This window comes from Acanthisitta chloris, unplaced genomic scaffold (genome assembly GCF_000695815.1).
Source record: "Acanthisitta chloris isolate BGI_N310 unplaced genomic scaffold, ASM69581v1 scaffold13032, whole genome shotgun sequence".
Lineage (NCBI taxonomy): Eukaryota > Metazoa > Chordata > Aves > Passeriformes > Acanthisittidae > Acanthisitta > Acanthisitta chloris.
In genome coordinates, this window is record NW_008662235.1 from 4,761 (window position 1) to 29,526 (window position 24,766).

General features: G+C 38.2%; 1 protein-coding gene across 1 annotated transcript in view; it reads right to left on the reverse strand.

Annotated features, from left to right (window-relative positions):
* Nucleotides 1-336: 336 nt before the first annotated feature.
* The window catches only part of LOC103798275 (disrupted in schizophrenia 1 protein-like), a gene marked incomplete at both ends in the record, with an annotated part of 112,802 nt that continues 88,372 nt past the window's right edge, over nucleotides 337-24,766 (reverse strand). The window contains 2 exons of the mRNA XM_009070528.1: nucleotides 337-580; nucleotides 20,893-20,953. Of these exons, the coding sequence (XP_009068776.1) occupies nucleotides 337-580; nucleotides 20,893-20,953 (305 nt within the window). The remainder of the gene's footprint in view (nucleotides 581-20,892; nucleotides 20,954-24,766) is intronic.

Here is a 24,766-nt window from a genome sequence, read left to right on the forward strand (position 1 = left end):
GTGGAACCAACTCAGAGTGAAACGCATCAGTGTGATAAGGAACAGCTGATAATTTTGGTGAAGTACTTAATAGTTTTTCCTTTAAATCCTGATATACATTCTGTATTTATTGCCTGAATAACTTCCACTTTTTAAAAAGACTGATGGTAAAAGGAAAAAGGGTTGAAGGACTTCTGAGAAGCTAATAAGCTATTTTATTCTTGTCCCAGATTGGAGGCCAGATGTTAAGTTCATACTTAACCTGCCCTGCTGACCCATCACTAAGATTTAACTCCTCCTCTCAAGAGGAAAACCAGCAGTATCGCTTGAAATGCAGTTGTGGTCTATTTCAGATACCTGTTTCAGCTCACTGTGTTTGAGGCAGGGAACAGTACCCCATTCTGTGCCCTCCAGAAAGTGACCTTCTTGTCTTTTTTCAGAATCAGGTGGACCATCAGCAGTCAACTCCATCTCATCCATTTGGTTCTCTTCTTCCTCAAAAACACAGCAACTGTTTTCTTTCAGCTGAAACCCTCGGATCAACAGCTGACAGGCCTCCAAGTCAGCTTCCCACACTCTTTGGAGCAGCTGGCTGCCGCAGCTGAAATAAAAGCCAAAAGAAAATAAAACCACAGTTCAGGGAGAATAGTTGCTATTTCAAGTAACATTTGGGGTAACTGCTTATTATTAGACGGGAAAATAAAAACAAGAAAAAACCAAAGGCACCTCAAACATTCCCACAGAGATAATGTATATTATATCAAACTGAAAAGCAGTAAAATTATTGCCCTATTAAAAAGCCTGCCATCCTGCTGTTGTACAGCTTTGCTGAATTTGATGTAGAAGATCATGTATGAACAATCACACTATTTACTGCAGTAAATCAGCTCTAATTTGGGGAAAATACATCAAATTTCTTGTTAGTTTAAAATGTGCTTGCTTCAACTCTGATGGATCAGATTAGATTAAACTATAGTAGTCTTCCTTTCCTTCAGTCTTATACTTGTGAGTGTTGTGTTTATCTCTCACTAATGTGTTTTGGTTTCTTTCTACTTTGTTATGCCATAAAAGCAATAACAAAAGTATTAGTAAATTCAAAATACCAAACTTCTACGTACTGTTAATCCATCGATCATCTCTCAGACACACCTGTGTACATTACAAATACAGCTCCTGAGATCTGTCCAAGAGCTCTTTTCACCTGAAGTAAATGGGAATTCTAGGCATAGATAGTCTTTCAGAACAAGACACTGAACACTAGCATCACACTGTTCGTAATTGATGTGGTCACATCTCCATTTAACATATGTTGTCTCTAAGGAACCAAAAGATTAGGTTGCCTGCTAAAATAAAGCAGATCAGTTGCAGAGCTTAGGCTGGGGCTCAGAAGCAATGATTCCCATAGCAATGCACACTGCCACACACAGATAGATTTCAATGCTAATACCTAACAACCACAGTATTTTTTCACAGTGCTTTTTGAATGATATAATTTACTATATAATTGTGAGCAATTATAAATGACTAAAAGAAGAAAAATAACCATTTGATTTTAACTTTTCTGACTCCATTAAATACCAGCTTATCTTTTATCCTAAATGAAGGATAAAGGAGCAGCACTGGTCAAAATTAATTCATTAATTCAACAAAGGTGCATTTTTAACTCCACAAATTCTACAAGATGCCAAGCTGTAAAAATCTCCCAGCAATATACTGAGACTGAGAGCAAAATTAAGCTTCAGAAGCTGAGCTCTTTGATCTGTGTTTAGAGTCAGTATATATGTTTATTAAAGGCAGAATGCAGCATGAGGTCCACAAATTGGTCTCCCCCAAGGAGTTCAGAGTATCACTAATTAGAAAGGGAAAAAATCGTCACTGGATTACATGGCTGTGTTCCACCCAGGTAGCATTTCACTTACCAAGCCAGACCAGCAAAATAACCCCCACTGTTTCTCTACTTGTCAGTCACATCATCATGGTTACAGAGTCAAAACATTTCTCTGCAGGCATACATAAGCCCATTTACTTGCTTTTTGAAAACATTTGTTTGCAGCTATATCTAACTTATTATTAAAGGCTAAAAATATACTCTAGAGAGCTAAAATCACAGTTTCCAGTGGATAGCTTGTTTTGGCTATTCAATTTAGTGAAGCGCTCTATTGACAAAACTAGGGCAGAAATGGTGATATATGCAGTATTCACAGTGGAGAAGATGAATAGCATATATAAAGGTGCAGCATAATGGTGCCTGGACTGCTGTTACTCCACCATGACTCAGCTCATTGGTCAATGTGGTTTTGACTGTGTCTAAGTTTTGCACTCAGTTTAATAATCAGCAATCACTGAACATACTGCTAACAGATGGCTTTTATTTGAAGGCCATGATTGTTTTATCATGGCATCTGTAAAACTCTGATATATTTTGAACTAAGATGCTATGCTGAACTTTTCAACCAAAATCAGTGGACACATACACACTTGGATACTCTGAACATATCTAACCCCAACATAACTTTTAGCCTGTATTTTGGAATTCAGTGCCTTGAAGAATTTTTCAAACACGCTTTTTGAATGAAAATTCCTTGAAAGCTGCAAATAGCTGACACAGGCACACATGCCAAATTATTATTAAAAATTATGTTGTCTCCAGCATGCAAAAAATTTTAGCTTTTACATCAGGTGTAAAATTGAACTCAATCAAATTTTAGAGTTTTGTTTATTCATGTTCAATCCACACTAAAAATGCATTTGCAGTCTCCATGAAGCCTCCATGGTTGGCTGTACTGAACATAGTGAGATTTTTTTCAGGTATGCAACATTTCAAAATGATGGACCAAGATTAGATGAGATTTTATATTATTCCTATATGTATAAATATGTTATGAGGTATCATCCTCTAAGTGTTAAATGCCTGTATCAACCGGTAAGTGTTACATACCTCTCTGTATATTACTATCAAAGTGGCATATGTGGCAAGTTCAATGGAGGTGCCAGGAATAATTTGCTGGAATCCACATCAAATCACAATCCATCGACCATTTACATAGTCCCTATTTAGAAACCGAATAATCAAAAGCTAACTTATGAGGGGAGATTAACCATCACAAAGCACACCTTAATCATCTACTGATTGTAAACTGCCAAGAGCCAGAGTGCTCAGGAGTCCAAAGTGCCAGGCTTTGTACAAACACCAAACATACTACAACAATGGCCTTTTTCTCAAGATGACTTTTGAGTTTCAAACAAGCAACAGGAGCTAGGATACAGACAAGGATGTTCTAAGAAACATAGTGAACTTAACATTGCATGTTAGTTACAGTACAACAGTTCAATGAGTTACATGAGTAGCTGATTAGTCTAATTAGTGTCAAGCACACCGAGGTATCACAGTGAATGAGCATTTTAAGGACTTGTGGGAGGCCAATGAAACAGGTCAGTAGACATCCAAGATCTCCATCGCTCCATAAAAGAACCAGGTAAGAAAGGCAAGAGATGCTAGTATAAAAACACAATGGGCAAATGATTGACACCAACATGGTTTAACATCTGCAGATGAAAGCCAGTATTTTGATACTTGTGATGTTGGGTGAAATTCATGTCAGGAGACATAACCAGCATAGATTCTATTTCTCTTAAAGTCCAAAGAACACTGTTCCTCTGTCTTTCCACAAGATTCTGGGAGATACCAGTGGGGACTCTCTATGTGGCTCTCAGCACATTATTCTACAGCTATTTATAGTGCTAACTGGAACTACAAGAACACACTTTTCTATTGAGGGCTCTGCATGTATATATAAAAGGCACATTCAGTTCCTGAACATTATAGCCTAAATGAAAACATGCCCAAGTAAAAATAGTCAAAAGATTTTATATTAAACCCTATTGAAAAAAACCCAAAACAAAACAAAGCAAAACCCAACCAACCAAACAAAAAAACAAACCCTCAAACAAACAACAAAAAGAAACCAAAAGAAAGTCCCTCAAAACTTCCACAAAAGCAAACTGGAATCAACAGAGAAAGATGTCACTATCTGTAAATGTCATAATCTTTAGTTTTCAGGAGTGTTAAAAATTGAATTGCTGGTGAATTGTTAAAAGTGGTTTATAACACCCAGAGGTCAACACTATGTGTTGATAAGATGATGCTGCTGATTATAAGGGAAACCCCTGTAAGAATGCACAAATTGAAAGCCAAGAGAGTGAGACTGAAGCTAAAAGGTTACATAGTAAGTTATCTATTTAGAAACTGCACAATCAAAAGCTAACTTATGAGGGAAGATTAACCATCACTAAGAAGAAATACTCTAGACAACTTTCTTCTACTAGGAGGGCCACACTAAGGCATGAATTCAGGAAACCATGTATTTTCCCAGTACCTGGCACATATGTTAACTCTGCATTTACTGACCATAAAGGTAGTTTTCTCCTACAAAAAAGCCCAAATAAACTGGAAAAAACCCTACTCTGCCAGAAAAAAACAGGGATTTTCATTATGACAATTAAAATTATTGGAAAGTTTTGAGGTTTGCAGAAAATGGCAATGTGAATCAAAAGACTTTTCTCTATATATCCATTCTTTATTGAACTATTCTACAAACTAGGGAAAGCTTCTCTGTATTTTGGTCACTAGCATCTATTTATATTTTGTACCACAGGGAAGGAATGAGCTCTTCTTACTCAACATTTAGTTATGTCTTTGTTGTCTCTTCTTAAGGCAATAGCAGTGCAGTGAACAATGGAGGCAAGCGAAAGAAACTATCCATTAATAATACTTAGAGGAAAGAAGGCAAAGATATTGCTTTACAATTAGCAGAAACTCATCCTTTTTTTTGGTGTATTCATAGTTGTGCATTAATAATCCTTCTTATATTTAATGAGCATTTACAAGTTCAGGAATACGCTTTGCTTCTCTCCTTCATGACCTTTTTTCCCTTAGCTCATGCATTAGAAAGTCACCTTTCCTAAACATCTGAAATCAACACCTTTTCTCTTTTTTTTCCTTCTTGCAAGATTCCCTAATCCTATAAACACCTTCAATATAACCTCAATTTCACAATTCAATTTTTTGCATTGTGTCTCTCCATTCTCCGCGGGAGCCGAAAATCTCATGAATTGACTTCATATGGTTCCAATCATGTGGTTGCCCCACAGTATGGGAGACATTCTTCCTACTCCCTTATGCCAAAGCTCAGTGATAGCACTTGTTTGCTGCTCAGCACTATTATTGCCCTTCATGTGAAAACAAGACTCACTCCAAGAAGGACACTCCACATATTCCCCTGTCAGATGGCAACCTACTCTATCATCTACTTTGGAGACTAGCTAAAACTCCCGGGCAAAGTCTGAAGCTTGCAGTACTTTTCTCTGGCATAAGCACTTTGCTTCTCCAACCTTGCCTTCTCCCTTATAAAACATATAATATTATCTAGAAAACAACTACTTGGCCCTCTTTAAATGTGATATTTCACTTACTAGAGAATACTCTGGACCAGAATCACAAAAGTTCAAGAAAGCAATCTTCACAATCCCCATCTAAGTTCTAGAATTTTACATCTTCAAGATCTGAAAAATCTGAAAAAGCTCTGAACTAACTTTTCCAATATCTAGACTTTATAGTGACAGACAAGTCCTCTGCACAACAGTCCTATTCAAAAGATATTCAGTGCATCCAGACAGGACACGATAGTGCAGCGCAGAGATGTGGATACTACTTTTCACCCAGCTGGAAGAATGGGTGATAGCAGTGGCTCTGCTTTCTACAGCAGCCCAGGAGTAGAGGCAATGTGCAGGAAGGGGCAGATTTGAGGGAAAAGGTGAGCAGAGACCCCAAAGTAGCCCTCAATGTGGTAGCTATGGCATCCACTTCTCCTTGGGGTTATAGCAGGACAGGGGATACCTGGAGGTTCAGTACCCTATGTCTTTTTGAGTGATCTAAGTTCCACAGTGTTGCTGCAGAAGGCCCACCAGAGTCTTTTAAGTTATGTTGGGATTAGAAGCTCTCACTTGTTGGCTTTGTGAGCTAAAAAAAGAGCAGCAGTTCAATTCCTTCCTTGCTCACATATGCCAAATTTCAGACAAGTCCTAGAGGAGAACCCCAGACGCATTCAGGGACCTGCTCACCTGAGACATTTAGTACTGTAGACACCCTAGGCCCAGTATAAAAACACTCAGAGAATGGAGCTGAAGTGTAGCAACACTATGTTGGAAGGAAAAATATCATGCTGGAATGCAACCACTCAAATACTGCACAACGCCCTTCAGACTGCTGCTGCCTGCTGCACAGACTTTACCTCTGTCAGATCTCTCCTTGCCCATTTCTGAACTTTCACTCCAGGAACAATGTATTTCTGCAGGTCTAGCCACTGAGACAGCCCTCATAGGTCTTTATACTCTTTTCAGTTGAAAACTTAACCCCTTTCTTCACTGCCTCTATTTTCTCTGTCTCTCTGTGATGTTACCTAGCAGGTAACACTACCATTTTATTACTTGTGGTAAGTCCAGGGAGTGTCTTTAGATTAAGACATTTTGTACATATGCATAATAAGGCTACACCACCAACTCTGTAAACTGTATAATTAAGGAAAAAAAGGATAAATGCATTCTATTATGATGGATTCCAAGATTCCTAAGGAATTTTCTCAGACCTTTCAAATGCTAACTTGAACTGCCTTGATGTTTCTTATAAAATTCCTTCCCATTAAGACATTCATAATTTTTCACAGACAGAAGCTAATAAGAAATAATATTTGCACAAAAATACATGGCCCATCACAGCGATCTCCATAAACAGCAAAACAGATATCTGACAGTATTTTATGCCAAATGGTTTTTACGAAATTAAGATTATCAGCTACACTTCTTATCCACAAATTCCTCCACTCAGTAAAAGATTACCTACTGCATTCAGAATACTGAAAGATTAGCATCTAAACTGAAATCCAAACACACACTGCTATGAATTGTGACATTTTTCTCTCACTCATAAAAAAGCCCCACACCCTGATACAGCATCTTAAGGACAGAACTATCACCTTGAATTATATGTGAAATATATGCATTTTATATCTGCTTTGTCTTTCCAGAAAGGTCTGTTCAAAACAAGGAGGTAGAACAATTTTTCTAGCACTTAAAACTAACAATGGACATTTGATTAGTGTTATTAAAAAGTAAGATACCACACAATTCTGAGCAATATTTTTGTCGTTTTCCCTTCAATCCTCCAGCCATTTATTTTACCTGGCACAGAACTTTAATCACAGCCTGTCATCTTTCTATCAATATTCAGTGTAACTGTGTTATACTTAAATTATCTCCACTGGAAACACAAAATGATAGACTGCTGCAGCTGATGGTTTTCACTTTGACTCTTAACACAAGGTGGATGTGGGAGTGGGACCAACACATCAAATGCAGGAAATTCAATAATTTACAAGGGAAGAAGGAAGGCACCTTGTAGTGAGAATTTACTGTTCAATTTTGTCCCTATATTTACTATACAGTTTATTTTTACTATATTACCTAATCTATAACATAAAAATTTACTACCTGCTTTCAGGGCTATTTATTTCTCTTTAAAAACCAGAATGGTCCTCTGCCCCTACCTCCACTGAAACATCTATTATAAATAATCTATTCTAAGAGTGAAAAGCTTAACTTTGATAGATGAGGAGAAAGCAACCAGGGAATTCTTCTTATTAAGCAGTCCACATAAAGCCAGCTTCTCAACCCTAGTCTATCATTTACCTTGTTCATAATCTGATAAAGCACCTTCAAGTTTGGTACTAACTCTGATAACTCAGTCTGCATCCTGCTTGCCTTTGGCTCCGCAATAACAGCAAAGCCCCATGATGTCATTAATTTTGACTAGATGGGAATTGTTGGAATGAGATATTTTTCCTGCAGTATTTAATATTGGATCCCAAATCAGATTTAGGGGAAAGCCATGAATTAGTCCCTGATTTTGAAAAACATGCATCTCAGGATCTATGTATTCACCTAAGCTCTGTTCAGTTGAGCTGCTACACAAGCCTCAATACTCTGAGCTTGAGCCCCACAAAGGATTCCACTTCTAGTGAATTCCACTGAAACTGAAGTAATTCAGTGGCTTTCAAAGTCACAACCAGTTCTAATCCAAGAAAATACATTTGTTTCCAAAAGTATGCCACAGGAAGAAAGCACAGCATTTGCACTAAGGCCACATTCTCAGCTGCCACAAATCCACACTGCTGCAATAGCAGCAATGGCTATTTATACCAAGAAAAGAATGTGTTCATAGTGCAAAGCAATTAGAATGATGAACCTAATCTCTTACTGTTTATTACAGTCTCAGACTGCAAGTGTTAGGAAGCACACAGAAGGAATTCACAATTCTACTATCGTTTTTATTCACCTCTGCTCTCTGATATAAAATCCAACATAATTTGATAATATCTTTCTCTTTTGAAAGAATGAGAGATTTAGACTTTCAGTGTCCAGTGAATTTGGGAATGTGAATCGTCCTGTGCACTACTGACTGAACAGGAATTAAGCACATAAAGAATTAAAAACAACAGGGCAAAGACATGTTCTTTTATAAGAGACACAATTGGAAGAGATGATATATTGTCATCATGTAGGAATGCACCTTGAAATTCAACTTCTGTAACCAGGAAGACACACCTGGAAAAATGAGAGTGTTGGCCAAATACTGATGTCAATAGACGTGCTTACGGAGTTCCTCTGAAACATCCAGGGGCACTATATGACCCACTCTACTTGCAGTCACATAAGTTCAGAAGCCAAACCCTGTTCTGGATCAAAAAGAACAAGAGAGAAAAGGACAAAGTCTACAGATCGTCCCAGGCTGGGCCCTGTTAACTACAAGAACCTTGCACTGCTGCTGACAGCACACTTTGCTGGGCCCTGCATGTCTTCCCAGACTGGCACAGTACACTCCCAGCAGTAAGTACATTAAGTAATGAAAGCTTCCAAATGCTAGTGGGAAAGACTGTCCCAGTTGCATGCAAGATAGAGCTATCCAACATCTTTATTCACATGCTATGCAGATGGCAATACTTTACTTATTTTTTCCTTCTTTAATTATCATGCTTCTTCTACCTAATTGGCCAGTCAAGGTTTTGTGCAAAGTATCATCCAAGGAGGATTTAGCAGCACTGCTGGACAGTACGCAGATGGTGTCAGGCACCCATCCTCATCTTCCTTGATTGCTCTATACCCATTACTACCGTTGATGGCAATGCTGCTCAAGATGACAAAGCCTCTGAGAAATGCACAGCTGGTTACAAGTCTTGTCTCCAGGGATGCACTCAAAACCAGGAGCAGTAGGAAAATATACATCTACCTCCAAACAGTTTTCTTGCCAAGTTCAGAAGTTAGCATCTCTTTTTCACTACACATATGCAACTACATGCAGTCACCGAGAGGATCTGGTAAGAGAGGAAAAGCTTAATGTGATGGACCCAGGGGGACAAACAACTTTGCCTATGCCTCCTTTCCCTCACACAGCCATATCTTCACAGCTAAGATAGGTTGACGTTTGCATGAAATCAGCTCACAGAAAAGTCAACAGCAGGGCAGAACCAGGCAAGATATATAGGTGATGCTAGTGGGCAAAGAGAAGCAGTCATGATGCATTGACTCAGTAAAAATCAGACTGCAAAAGTCCCATGAAATTACTGGAAATAGTCTTCTAAGCAGATATTTTGTATCCATTTCTCAAACTCAGTCCCTACTTTCCTGAGTGCTTCTTAACGGATAGTGATAGTATGCTCTTACTAAACACGTGTAAATAACGCTAGCGCCTCCTGTTGCACATTTTCCCCATTATCTGAATGGGATGATGAAACCACTGTCCTTTTGGTTTGACAGTGTCCAAAGCTAAGTCCCCAGCAGCTGCAGCACACTGCAAATACATCCTCATGTTCTTGGCCTTGGACCTTATATTCAAACTGCCTCTGAAAATCTTAAGATGAAGTTAGTGGCTGAAAAAAACTCTTTCTGCAATGGAGCTTTGAAATGAAAAGTTATCTCACAGCCGAAGTGTTTTTGCATGGAAAACTAGCAAAAGCAAATCACCAAAGCACATTGCATCAATCTTCCCTTCAATAATGCAAACATACATTAGCATCAATATCTTCAAGAGAAATTGTATAGGCTTCCAGGTCAAAAAAAGCCATGCACCCTACGCTCAGGGAAGAGGAAGGTAGTAAGACTAAATGAAAAGTTATCTCACAGCCGAAGTGTTTTTGCATGGAAAACTAGCAAAAGCAAATCACCAAAGCACATTGCATCAATCTTCCCTTCAATAATGCAAACATACATTAGCATCAATATCTTCAAGAGAAATTGTATAGGCTTCCAGGTCAAAAAAAGCCATGCACCCTACGCTCAGGGAAGAGGAAGGTAGTAAGACTGCTGTCAGTCATGTTAGACATTAATAATTCATAAAATGGGATCCTCTCCACACTGACAAGTATCACTGATTAACAGACAAAATTATTAATATGATTTTCAAACTCTTAGTAAAATTAATGCAATTCAAATAGAAAGACATGAGAAAACAGGGAAGAGCACAATTGATTGGGAAAAAAAATACAAAAAATATTACTTCTGCTCCAAAACAGGGAAATCTCAGCACATAAAAGCAGCAAAGTGATGTAGAATTACTTATTCTTGACAAGGCAAGAGTTTGCAGCAGAGAGGACTACTGTGTGGCCTGGGTTTGGCTGGTATAGAGTTAATTTTCTTCACAGAAGCTAGTATGGGGGCATTATTTTGAATTTCTGCTGAACAGTGATGATAATATAGAGATGTTTCTGTTATTGCTGAGCAGAGCTTACGCAGAGCCAAGGCCTTTTCCACTTTTCATACTGCCATGCTTGTGAGGAGATTGGGGGTGCATGGGAAGTTGGAAAGAGACACAGCCAGGACACAACTGACCCCAACTGACCAAAGGGATATTCCATACCATATGACATCATGCTCAGTATATAAGGAGGGAGGAAGAAGGAAAGGAGGAGGAAGGGAAGGACATTTGGAGTGATGGTATTTGTCTTCCTAAGTAGCTGTTGCACGTGATGGGGCCCTGCTTTCCTAGAGATGGCTGAACACCTGCCTGCCCATGGGAGACAGTGAATTAAATCCTTGTTTCTCTTTGCTTGCATACATGGCTTTTGCTTTCCCTATTAAACTGTCTATCTCAACCCACGAGTTTTCTGGCTTTTACCCTTCTGATTCTCTGGTGGGGGAACTGAGCAAGCAGCTGTGTGGGGCTTGCTGGCGGCCTGGGTTTAAACCACAACACCGTTATATTAATGAATTTCAGCAAAGTGTTGAACTCTAGATTTGTAGGCATGACTGACCAGCACAAGAACAATGTAGCATAAGAGAAAGGAATAGAGAATATACTGCCTGTGAGGAGATTGGGGGTGCATGGGAAGTTGGAAAGAGACACAGCCAGGACACAACTGACCCCAACTGACCAAAGGGATATTCCATACCATATGACATCATGCTCAGTATATAAGGAGGGAGGAAGAAGGAAAGGAGGAGGAAGGGAAGGACATTTGGAGTGATGGTATTTGTCTTCCTAAGTAGCTGTTGCACGTGATGTGTGAGGAGATTGGGGGTGCATGGGAAGTTGGAAAGAGACACAGCCAGGACACAACTGACCCCAACTGACCAAAGGGATATTCCATACCATATGACATCATGCTCAGTATATAAGGAGGGAGGAAGAAGGAAAGGAGGAGGAAGGGAAGGACATTTGGAGTGATGGTATTTGTCTTCCTAAGTAGCTGTTGCACGTGATGGGGCCCTGCTTTCCTAGAGATGGCTGAACACCTGCCTGCCCATGGGAGACAGTGAATTAAATCCTTGTTTCTCTTTGCTTGCATACATGGCTTTTGCTTTCCCTATTAAACTGTCTATCTCAACCCACGAGTTTTCTGGCTTTTACCCTTCTGATTCTCTGGTGGGGGAACTGAGCAAGCAGCTGTGTGGGGCTTGGTGGCTGGCTGGGGTTAAACCACAACACCGTTATATTAATGAATTTCAGCAAAGTGTTGAACTCTAGATTTGTAGGCATGACTGACCAGCACAAGAACAATGTAGCATAAGAGAAAGGAATAGAGAATAAAACAAGATCCTAACTAAATACAGAATTACTAACCAGCAAGAGAGGCTGTGAACTTTCATCACATTTCTTTTTTAAGCAAGGGCAATACTTTCTGTTTTCAGAAAGTAAAGAGACCCAGCTTTGCCCTCTGATGATTTTTTTGTAATGCTGAGAATAAGATGAATGGAAGACAAAAAGCCTGGAGAGAAGGGGGGGAGCTGGGCAAGCTTTTCCATGAATAAGCAGCAAAATCCCCTGTCACCTTGTCTTTGCCAATGCTGTGCACTAACTACTGAAGTTAATTCAGTAACTTGGAAAAAGCTGTGGATGAAACCTGAATTAATATGGACAGGGAATTAGTAAAGGCTGTTCAACCATGTGCTTTGCTTTTTCTAAAGCTCTAAGGCACTGGAAACTGGCCCCAAATCTGACCTTTTTTTTTTTTTCCTAAAAAGATCTAGTTTCAATGCTGAGATTAGCGAAAAAGAACAGTTCTCTGCTACTTCTCATAAAACAATAGAGCCATGTACCACAGTTCCCCCACCTCCCAATTAAAAATCAGTATTTGTGACACAGTGTCTCTGAACAGTAATTTAAAAATGTTCAGAGTACAATATATAAAAAATGTACATTAGTACAATACTAATTGTTGACTAAGACTTAAAGTGGAAAAGTAAATTTTGTGTTATGTCCCCTTTCTCAGGACAACTGTTGGACCCAAAAGCCTCCCCATCACATCTCTTCCTTTCTGCAAATATCTCCCTCCACACCCTAAAACAGCAGATGGTTCCTCAGAAATTGTAACAAAATTGTCCTCCCCTGGTAGCAAAAATTCATTTTATCACTGCAAATTCAGAAGATTCTTGCTACTGCCACAAAAGACCTGGGTTTTTTAATTTGATTTTTTTTTTGTTTAGTTTAGATTTTGCATACATTTTCTCACTTGGTGGAAGAAGCAGATTGTATTCTTTACCATCCTCCACTTTTACTGCTTGTGCAATGTGTTTTTCATCTATAGATGGGTATAAATATTAGTTCTGCCAGCACTGAAAGACACAAGTTACAGACTGGGAATCAGGCTGGAGACATGAGTTTATTAAAAGATCTCCATTAGAACATGGCATCAGGTAACAATGAAGATAAAATGCACATTATGCTGCAGAAACATGATTACAAACTCTAAATTACTGCACTTCTAGAGAGACTATTTCCTTTTCTACCCACCGTGCGCATTAGCTACACTTTCCACAAACAGAAATGAAAGGAACAGTGAAGATTCTCCCTTTTCCTCCAGACCCAATTAATCTAGGCTAATCCACTTCTGTGATGCAATGCCATCAAATTTCTTCTGACATATTTAAATTTACTAAGAAATTCCAGAATCTATACTCTGTCAGGACACTGCAAACATTTTCAAATATATTGCACGTGATTGTGAAAACAATCAGAACATTAAATGAAAACCTGCACTGTGGTCATGCAGTCTAAAATAGCTTGAAAAGTAATCTACTGTGTTTTAAAGTAGATTTTCTACTTTAGTAGTAGGTTTTCTGTGAAGCAAGTGCTTTATTATATTCCTACTATCCAACTTCCCTCCCTCCATGATATACAAAGGAAATATGCAAAAATAGGTGTCCCAAGAAATAAAGTTGGAAACAAAACAAAAGTAAGAATCAAATATCCAAAGTGAAAATGAGACAAGTGGAAGGAAGGGAGTCAAAGAATAAAGGAAAGAACAGGAGGAAAATCAAAAGGCCTTCTTTCTAAGATTGCTAACTTCAAGACAGAGCAATTAAAGAACAGCAAATAAGAAAGCACACAAACATTTCAAGCAGAGAAGAAAAAAAACAGGGCAAGAAAGAATATTTAAGTTTTTCTTCTTTGTTAATTGGATTCATCACTGTGAAAATAAAGTTTCTGAAAGTATTTTTAAAAGGGGATGTATCTCCCAAATAAGGCTGGGCCAAAACAGGAATCAAAAAACCACCTGTAATTTATTAACTAGCACACTTAGCAGTTTGCTTTTCATTATTCACAGATCCTTTTATTCGTGAGTGTTTTGGGCAAGTAAACTTCTTTCACTACCATAGTACCAAAAGATCAGTGGGATCTTGCCAAATTTCCCCTCCCCTATAGATATCTATTTAAAGTGCTATTTTTCTTCACAAGTTCCTATGCTTTTGTTACCAGTTACATGGCTGAAGTGATAGTCCCTCTATTCATAGTATCATAATCTTTCCACATAGAAGTAAGTAGTATGACAGAAGTTGCTGTTTTCAGGCTGGAAAAGAATATCAGAAAAACATGAGCCTTTAAGAAACAATAAGTCTGTTTTCATGAGAGTGGCGCTCATGTAGACTGAAAATTAAGGGAACTGAAACAAAGTGAACGTACTGTTCACAATAAGAACTGATTCTCCAAAGTGAAGTGTTAGTCCCCATGAGGGTTTGGTGACACTCCAATATTTTTTCAACATTACTGAAACCCAACAAGTTATCTGGTGGTAGTGGTGGATGGAGGCTTTTTGAGTACCCATCAGTATGATAAAACTACACAGTATATTCAAGAGAGACTGTTTTGCTCTAAAGAACAGCAAACCATGGTTTAGGCAGAATGCCTTCAGATGTCACACAAGTGTGCAAAGATTTCTTCCAAATTTACAAAACTGGTAAGCTATGTACCATATTCACTTCCAGCAGCATCAACTTCTGTGCTCCAAATTTTCAGTATTCGAGTTCATCACATTGGGCCTAGCCCTACAATCCTTTGTTGCAAGGGCAGGCAACACAAGTAATTTCACTGCCATCCAAGGCCATTTTTCTCAGGGTGATAAGGCCTACTCATAAACAACGGCTTGAAGTTATGAGCAAACAACACATTTTTGGAAACTACCCCTATATAACCCATGTTACATTAAAAAAATCCCATACAAACAGGAATTATAGAGAAAGAGCTATGCATCTCTGCATGCAAGGACACAGAGTCCTTTTGATGTGCCTTGTGACCATCTTTAAGACCATCAGCAGTATGAAGCACTGTCCCTTCAGTGTGCCACGCTCTTCAGAGCATTCATACCCAGCTCTGCTCCCAAAACCATTTCTGAAACTTAATATGTTATAAAGGACACTTGAGACATGTGGTATGTAAGCTAACAGAATGAATAAGGGAAAAGAATGATTTTTAAGACTTAATTTCCACGTAAACCGGAATGTGATATGGTGGCATTTAATCCTGACTTGTTCTCTTATGGAATGGGACCCTCAAAACATCAGACATCTTGTCTGAAGGGACAGATATCAGCAAAGATGACATGTTGAAATGCACTAAAAACAATGCCTGCATGACAATACCTCAAGTTTCTGATACAGAATGCATGCATGCCCTAGCAGTCTGAGCAACCAGGTTGCAGCCACATCTGTTCTGAACTAGTCAAGTGGCATTTAATTGAAGCCCCTTAAAAAAAAAAATCACAGATGAGATCAAGTAAAACTGACTTGGGCTAAATTTCTGCTTCTTCAGTAAATGCAAATTGCCCTAATCACACACAATCACCTTCACACTTCAGTGAACAAAGAGCTGTGCAGATGAGCACAACTTACATCGGTGCAAGACTCCACTACATTTTCCATACTGTATATCCACGAGTTGAAAAAAAAAGGCACAATTAACATGAAAACAAACGTTGCTGAACAGAAAATGAACCCAAGATAAACAGTGAAAGACAGTCAATTAAAGAAGAAAGGTTTTGCACACATTTGCAAAGTTACCAGGTGTTAAATCATTCAACAATGGCTAAGTACAGTCATTGCAGTATTGCATCTTACTGTGTTTATCCACTTCCCCATCCTTGCAGAATAGCACAGAAAATAGCTCAATAAAATACTTTTGTGTAATTGTCACCAGTTATTCTTGAACAATATTATTTCCCAAAAAGAATTTCATGATTCCTATCTGGGAAGTAGAAAAAGCTACTAAGAAGCCATGGTTCTGTGATCAGTGAAGTCACAGCATAATCATTTGAGGCCTGGAGAACAGTACAATCACATTAAATTCCCTCAGCTCAAGAAATGTCATCTTTACATCAGCTGGTACAAAAAAAAATTGTTTCCAGCCTGAAGCAGTTATGATAAGGGATTTAGAAGTCATCACCATGTGGGCCATGAGATATAAAGGAATGCATCACTGCATATAAAGTGTCTGCTGCTCACAATTTTGGAGCAAATGTTCTCACAGCTGTGTATGACTTAGACCAGCTTGGAAGAAGAAAGGGAGTAAATGAGTCACTAGAAGGACCTAGTATTTTGTCTAAACTGCATTTAACACTCCTGCAGCAGAACTGTGGTAAGCAAAATAAGATAAATCATTATCCAGCAAGGGATGGGACTGTATGATCTCTTGGAAGTGCAGTAGAAAACACATAGTCTTGGGGGAAGGCAGGCAAAGATGCCATTTCAGTCCTATTTGTGCACTCCTAAGACAATACCAGCAGCTGAAACAGCCCTCAGTGCAACTGAGTTGGGTCGTGGGTTACACAACATTACCACAGACCATCTGGCACTCCCAGGCATGCCTGAACTGCTGCATATACAAGAGGGAAAAGATTTTGGAAAGCCTTGTTCAGCAGCCTTAGCACAGCAGTTCTCTTATAGTGGACATCAGGCTTTCTGTAACATGACATACAAGGCTCTAACAGCTCAAGAAGTAATCTTACCCTTACAGAAGATGAGTCTGTAGACAGCCACAGAGGGACTTTGTCATGAAAATGTATTTTCACTTACGAGATGCTCCTTCATTAAGTATCATATCTATCAATACTTGCTTAGGCTATGGGTCAGGCATAATATTGCATGTTAGCATGCAATGCCACCCAGGGAATATTTAGTTATGCCAAAAAACCCCAGTTCTTAGGGCAAATGTCAGATCATGCACAGCATACCAAAAAACTCTTCAGATGACACTCTCTTCTAACAATTTCACCACATTTACACAGTGTGCTTAATAGTGCAAACTTTCACAGATTATCAGTTTCTAATAAGTTTCACAAGGGCAATGTATTCCCAATATGTTTCTATGGATATCTACCAGACCGATATTGAAAAATAAAAGCATTGTTGTTTCAATCTAAATCTCTTAAGGTTGATTTGCACCATTAAGTTAACCTTAGTTGTCTTTCATATACAAAAATCTAAAGAAAGACTTCTTCCCCTCTACTGCTCTACTGCTGCAAGAAGAACACAGCAGTGTCTCCAAAGGTAAGTCTGAGCTGAAAGAGCCAGTCGTTTTGCGGCATGTTTCAGTGATGTAACTGAATTCCTGGTTTTGCACAGCACTTTGTAAAATAACTGTACTTACTGGAGAACACTTACCAGCTTCTGCAAGGGCAGTGATCTGAAGGATAATATTTTAAATTTTATTTTCACCTTGTTCTACACATTTATTTTTGTTTCTCCAGCTATCACATACAGTTCTCACACTCCCCTTTTTTCTTTAGGTGCAAGGCTATCAAAAGAGTTCCTAATCAAACATATTCTATTAATCTACTTGACAACAGATGCATTTTGTAGGCTGCAGCTGAAAGTACAGCATTTGTTTAAAAAAACCCAACCAAAACCCCCCAAACCAACCAACCAACACCACCAAAATAACCCCCCCAAAAAATCCCCAAAAGCCCTCCAAAACCCCCCAATAACAACAAACAAACAAAACCAACAAGAGCAAAAAGCCCAAACAGAAAAACCCAAAACAAAACCCCCCAAAACACCCAATCAAAAAAAATGATAACCCAAAAGGTACTGTCCAGTGAATAAGCAAGGTTACCTTCCTCTCACAAGAAAAAAAAAAATCCCAAGAGGAATATATACTTTTCTTAGAAATTAAACATAAGAGAAGAGAGGAGAAAAAAAACTCATAAAATTCATTTTTTTTTAAACTTTAATGTTCATTAAGACTGTTTTGGTCTGAGTTTTCTTCATTAATTTCATTCTGTTATAAAAGTGGTGAATCATTACATTTCCAAGAGTTCTTCTTTACTTTGAAGCTATATCTTAAATTGAAGGGTTCTGAATCTAGGCTGCATCTATTTGAAACATTACCTAGCAAAATAATGCATTTCATCTGGAGAAAAACTTCAGAGGCTTATTTGAATTCATGATACCCAGATTTGATTCCCTTTTGGTTTCAAGAGCATCCCCAAAGGTGCATCCATGAGCCAGATGCAGATTCCACCTTGTTGAAAATGTAAACTTAAAACTTATTCTTTAAGCTTTCCTTAGAGACTCCTTCTTTAGTTTACGATATATAAAAAGGAGCAATCTGTGCATCTATATGAAGGCCAAAAAAAGAGAGCCTCTCAAGTTGCTTCTCTAAGCAGGGGTGAGGAAGCCTCTTGGGCTCTTGCTTACTATTTTTATTACTCAAGCTGTAAAGCAGGTGTTGTTAATTACTCAAAGATGAAAGAAGCTTTAAAAAACAGGTATCTATAACCACCTGATTAACATAAATATAAAGTATTTTTCAAGACATAGTATCTTAGAGATTTCTTTCTGATAAAAACATTAAAGATTTACTCTTTCCATCAATATTAAAATAAATTCTTAGCCCTTAATTATTTGAGATAAGCTATTTTTAGGCTAATACCACTTGCACATACTGAAAAACAGGTTCAGGACTGAATCTTCACCATCTGGGACCTTGGCCAGCACTGCAGCGAGTTTTTTGGGGGAGTATTTTGTTGGATATACTTGGTGAGTTTTAGGGGGTTTTACTGGGGGCAGGAGGAGTGTTGTATTGGGAGTTTTTTGGGTTGGTTGGCTTTTTGGGGTTTTTTTACTCTTAAGTTTAGAAGAGGAATTTTAGAATCTTGACAACACTGCAACAGTTAGAGAAACCAATAGAAAGCTCTGAAGAGCATGTTCAATACAGCAGTATAGCTGCAGCAATATCCTTGGACTTGATGCATATGTGTCCCCAGCATAGGCAAACTTACCTCAGCAGCAAAACTTTGAAGTCTGTAGCCTGGCTGCAATAGAAAACCTAGACTGAAACAAGCCCGGGTCTATATGGTACTGAGAAAGTCAACTCTTGCATTAAAAAAGCACAATAAATTATATTACAATATTTGACAACTCTTAAATCTGCTGGTCAACTGCTGTTCATTATAAAATGACTCCAAAATTCAAAGCAATGCCAAAAAGAGGGTTTAACTTTTAATCCTTCCCCTGAAATGATACTCCTCACAGAAGCAGGATGAATACCAGTATGCCACAGCACAAAGATTTCTGGCATACGGCAAGCTCATTAATTACACATATCATGACACATAAAAAGGTGCTGCAATTTAAGATACTGATACAAAAAAGTCCAGGTAGACAACCCCAAAAAAATAAACAAAAAATCATAAATAAATTAAAATAAACCACAACTGCAAATTCTATCTGATAAATCCCTGGAAGGAGAAAAAATACAAACAGATTCTCCAAATACTTAATAGTTAAAGAGAAACTTACTTCCTTCTGGGAGCCTGATATACCAGTTAAACCCATACAGCCTAGAAGTATCAAAACATGTCATTATACTTTATATTTTATTTTTTAATAAAGAGTATGGTTTTCAGAAAGAGAACACAAAAAGTTCTTAAGACTTCTCTTAAACTAACAGATTAGAGTATATGGAGTATGAACATTATTAAGAGGGGGTTGGGCAGCACACAGACCGAGCTGATCTTCAGGTCTGTTTCCATCATTTTTCATCCAGATCTGAATTACTTTCAAATTTAAGAGTTGGGCAAAATAAAATCTTCTATATTCAAAAGTATGAGTGAGCAAAACTATATATATATAAACCTCTCTTTATCAATACAACAAAAAAAAAAAATAGTGAGGTCAGCAAATTTTTAATTTTATCTGCTCAGTAATAGAAATGGAAGTGGGTTGCATTTGGTAGGTCATGTTTTATTAAGACACGAAGTCCAATTACTACCTATGAAAACCTTTTTCAATACAAATGTACTTGTTCAGGGCAAAGTTCACTAACATAGAAGATTCCATTACAACAGCACTGTAATTGTTACTATCCATATTTCAAGGTTAAGCCTAAAGTTGAAGGGGTCACCTAGAGCCCTTTTCATGCAGCAAGAGAAGAAAATACAAATGTTAGCATTTGTTTTTTTAAAAAAAACCCAACAAACCAAAAAACAAACCAAAGGCATGAAAATATGTAAATTCTGCATTAGGATTCAGTTCTTAAAATATCTCTATTGTTGTCTTGGTTTCTATTTGCTTTCTACAACACCCCAAGTTGGCATTATTTCAAAACTGTACAGAGTGTCATTACTTGCTAAAGTTGCCCAGAGTTATGGTAAGGGTTTCCTTGGCCCTGCTCAGAGTTGGGTTTTGCATAGGAACAGAGGGTTGATTTCTCAACCAGCTGTCACATCCCCAATACTTCAGGGTTTCTGGGGGCTCAAGACCTCACCCCTGTGGTTACAACGCATGCAGGCAGCGCTGGAGCGAGATGCAGCAACACTACACATGCTGCCCATTCTCTGGCTTTACCACTACTGCTCCAGAGCAGTCCTGCACACTGGGGAAGAGTGACTCTTTGTTCTGGCTGCACCCATTGCCAGGCTGGTAGCAAAGCTGAACGTAGCCGTGAACAGAGGTCTTAACATTATGGGATTTCCTGCTTTGAACTCTTTTTGGTATTACTCTAATGCAAGTTCCCTAACACTTTTATGCAGATCAATGCTGCATTAACAAGCATTTTTAGGATTTTAAAGGTTTCCATGGTATCATCCTTACCTATGTAGTTTATCCTCCAGCATCTCCATGTACTTCTCAGCATTTTCTTTTACACTGGTCACTGCAAAATAAAGATCAAAGTCAGGTAATGGTAAAACTGTACAGTTTTGCAAGTTCTTCGTTTTTATATATCAACTCATTTCTTACCCACAGATTTTACATATATCAGTTAGGAATAAGAATTCCATTAATCTTTTCCACATTCAAATTGCAGTGTGGGTGTCATCTCCCCTTTTTTCTTGAAAGTCTATTGTACCTGTAGATTTACTTTTTGGTTGGTTGTGGGTTTTTTTGTTCTGCTTTGTTTATTTTAGCAGTTTATCAGATTCAAAAAAAAACCCCAAACAAACCAACCAACAAAAAAACCTCCAAAACGAAACAAACAAAAACCTCAACCCCACCACAGCCCCAGTACTCTGGAAGCAGGATTCTGCACTATTATGTTGTACATACAAAACTGCATGAGTTTATACATTCACAGACCTAACTGACCATTAGAGGAGTGCTGGTGAACACTATGCAAAAGGTTATATATGAATTTCTGCAATGGCATTGGAGACTTAATAACTTTCCCTAGCTTGTAGAAGCTATGTAACAACTACAGAGCTTAAGAAGTTCACAGTTTTCTTATCATGCTTTAATTCCTACACTTCCTGCGGAACTGCACAGATCCTGCAAGACTACAAGTCTTCCTCTAATGACACATTACAGCTTTATATAAACGACCCCCACTTTTTCCAAACTCCCTATCCATCAATCCCCAAATGTGCTGACATGAGGTCCAGTGCACGCTTTGATAGCAGACAGCTTCAAGGTGTACGGGTACCGTGCTTCCCCCTCTCTTGCCATTATCATAGTGTCCTTCAACCTGAGCTGTGGCAACTCAGGGGCTTATTCTTCTGGGGCTTATTCTTCTGGATAATAAAGTCAGCAGATATTATTAATTTTTGAGAGGGATGAGAAGATGTGGAGAATCTGTTTCACACTCACTTTGTTTCTAACCGATATAGTGACTTCTTATGTTACATGAAAGATAAACCTTGCTTTCAATTTCTCCTGCTGTGCTTGTCACTTTTTAATTGGGTTTGATCTGATAGAGTAATTCGCACTTTCACAGTTCAGTCCTGCCCCTACATGCAATTTTACAATGCCCTTGAAGCACACAGCTTAATATATCAGCATTATTCAATGACAAAAAGTAATGGACAAGAATACAGCACTAGTCAAAAGTAGGTCAGTAAAAAGCTAACACTCATTTGGAAATCACCTCACATCACTAAACCCTACTCTCTCCTGTCAAATGTTTTAACTACATTAAAAGAAATGCAAACTTTGCTGCTGAAAGAGAAAGCTCCCCAGACTAGCTTTGTCTCCTTGCCGCCTTCTGCATGTAATTGTGAAAGCTGTGACCTGGAGATTTTGCTGGAAGGAAAGCACAGCTTTAAAATCTGATTAAGGTTACTTTCCTTGCAACAAACTGCAAGCAGCAGTGCAAAAATTACAGAAACACGCTCAGCCTTTTAGCTCATCCATTGAAATAGAAGACAAGCAACAAATTAGCACATTTTTTGTTCTAATTTAATGAATCTATTCACCATCACTTCAAAGCAAAAAATGCAAGCAGGAAGCTGTGTGTGCCTTCAATCTGGCCAAGAAAGTACTAGATGACAGAGGAAAAAAAAAAAGAAATAATAATTTATGAGATTCTTTTCTGCACGCCAAATGGTTTATTTTTACATTTAAGTGAATGGGATTGCCTTTTTCATCAGTTCTCTGGGGATTTACATGCTTAGTTCATATTGGCCTTGAGGGGAGTTATTAAAATAAAGAAGTATAAATACTCACAGAAGATCAGACACCAGGGTATTTGCTAAGAATAAAAACAGACTTTCCTTGTGAAGTCTTAATTGAAGAAAAGTGACTCAGCATTTCTTTCTCTTATTTTACCACAATTTTTTTCATCTTCACAGCAACAGACAAAGTCCAGTCTTGGAATCCATCCTGGTCAGTCAGAGCTGAGGGTAAGCAGTGAGCTCCCATGGTGGCCTTTCAGTTGTTACAGATAGCATATCTGCCATTTTAGAAGCTGCACAAATATATCTCAGTAATGAACCTACATTGTGTTCTTTTAAAATAACATCACATGTCATTTCTCATCTGAAAGCAGCCCCAGTGGGCTAATGCTATTTCTATTACTTACAAAGATTATTCAAGCCTGCATACGAAAGCGTTTCATCACTTTTATTCTTCAGTCTTTTATTCTTTGGTCCTCAAAAATTGAGCTTAAAAAGACCTATGGACCATAATATATGCTTTGAATCCTGTGATCGATATTTTCTAAACTCTGTAAAATCTGAGTATCTGACTGGAGACACCTTGAACCTGGTGTTCATACAGACACTCCACATGTGGACAATTTGCAACTCAGAAGAGTAAGTCTTTAAAATTGAATTAGGGACCAAAAAAAATTGGTAGTCAATATCATAGTAGTTTTTAAGTGCTACCCCACAGGTCTGTAGTTCTCTACCAGATATGTGATCTACTGAGTCCCAGAGATACAAACTCCAAAGTTAGTTTTCTGCCTTCCATGCTAAAAGGATTTATTTTTCTTTTTTCCCTTTCTTTTTTTTGAATGGATGGACAGTAACACACATTTTCACACAAAATTAAAGGCTGGAAGAGCTGCAATGGCTGCTAGAAGACCAAGTCCCAGCATTTAAAGAACTTCCAGACATTACCTGCCTGCATGACAAACCCGAAGCCTACAAAATTAGCCTCTCTGTTCTGCAAGCATTATGTTCCTTCTCAAATACTTTATTAGTCAGGTAGAGAAAAACTCCCACTGGATTCAATGAGATTTTTGCCCGACTTAAGGATGTAGTATGAGACTTGTCTCTTAAGAAGTATATAAAAATAAAAGTAACTACATGGACATGCATGGATTCACCTGGGATAAACTCTGAGGGCATAATTAGGTGTGAACAAGGCTGACATGCTGCTTGTCCTGTCACTAGTCTATTTTTAAAATGTAGAAATTATTATTAGTGCTAAGAGAAAAATGAAACCAGAAAATGATTCTATGAAAATATATGATCTTTTCTGTCATGGAAGATGCACTGCATTAAAGTGTGAAGCTGGGGTCTGAAAAACTGAAGAATCGCTTCGATATATTTAAAGGTTAACTTGAAAAGGCAGTGAAACTTCAGAGATGACATCTCAGCTGTTCAACTACATGTCAAGACAATTTATCAAGCCCCAGTAACAAGATTTTGGATTACAGAGTGGTAAGGAATTTTGCATCCTGCAGATAGACAGAGGAAAAAACCCAAAGAACAAACCCTGTGTGAAGAACAATGGCCTCTCTCCAGCGCTTTTTTCCCAAGGAACTCAAGTAGAAAGAACAGAAAAATCCAGGATTAAAGAGAGGAAAATAAGTGCCTTAATAAAGAAGTACAAATACTCAAAAAAACCCAAATGAAATTCTATACTGGTTCACTGACTGTCTTCCAGTAACGAAGTAAATACCAAGATATGTAGTTACTATCTCTCTCTTCCAGCAACTGTGGTTTGTTCTAAGGAATGTGCTAATCCTCTAAATATCATTGCAGAACAGCACAAAATTAGCCTGAGGAAATTACTGCCACCAGAGATGAGGTGGCCACAACTTAGGAGAACAAATGGACTGGCTATTCCACAAATAGAAATACTACATAAAGGTGAGCTGGAAAGAAAAAAATTGGTCCTGAACATCTAAGAAATTAAAACCAGGCATTTAAAGACATAACCCAATCTTACTTGATGGAGTTGAAGATATTCTCTGCCTAATGAGAGAGGATTTCATAACTCAATCACAAGGTTTTTTTCCCTCCTGCTG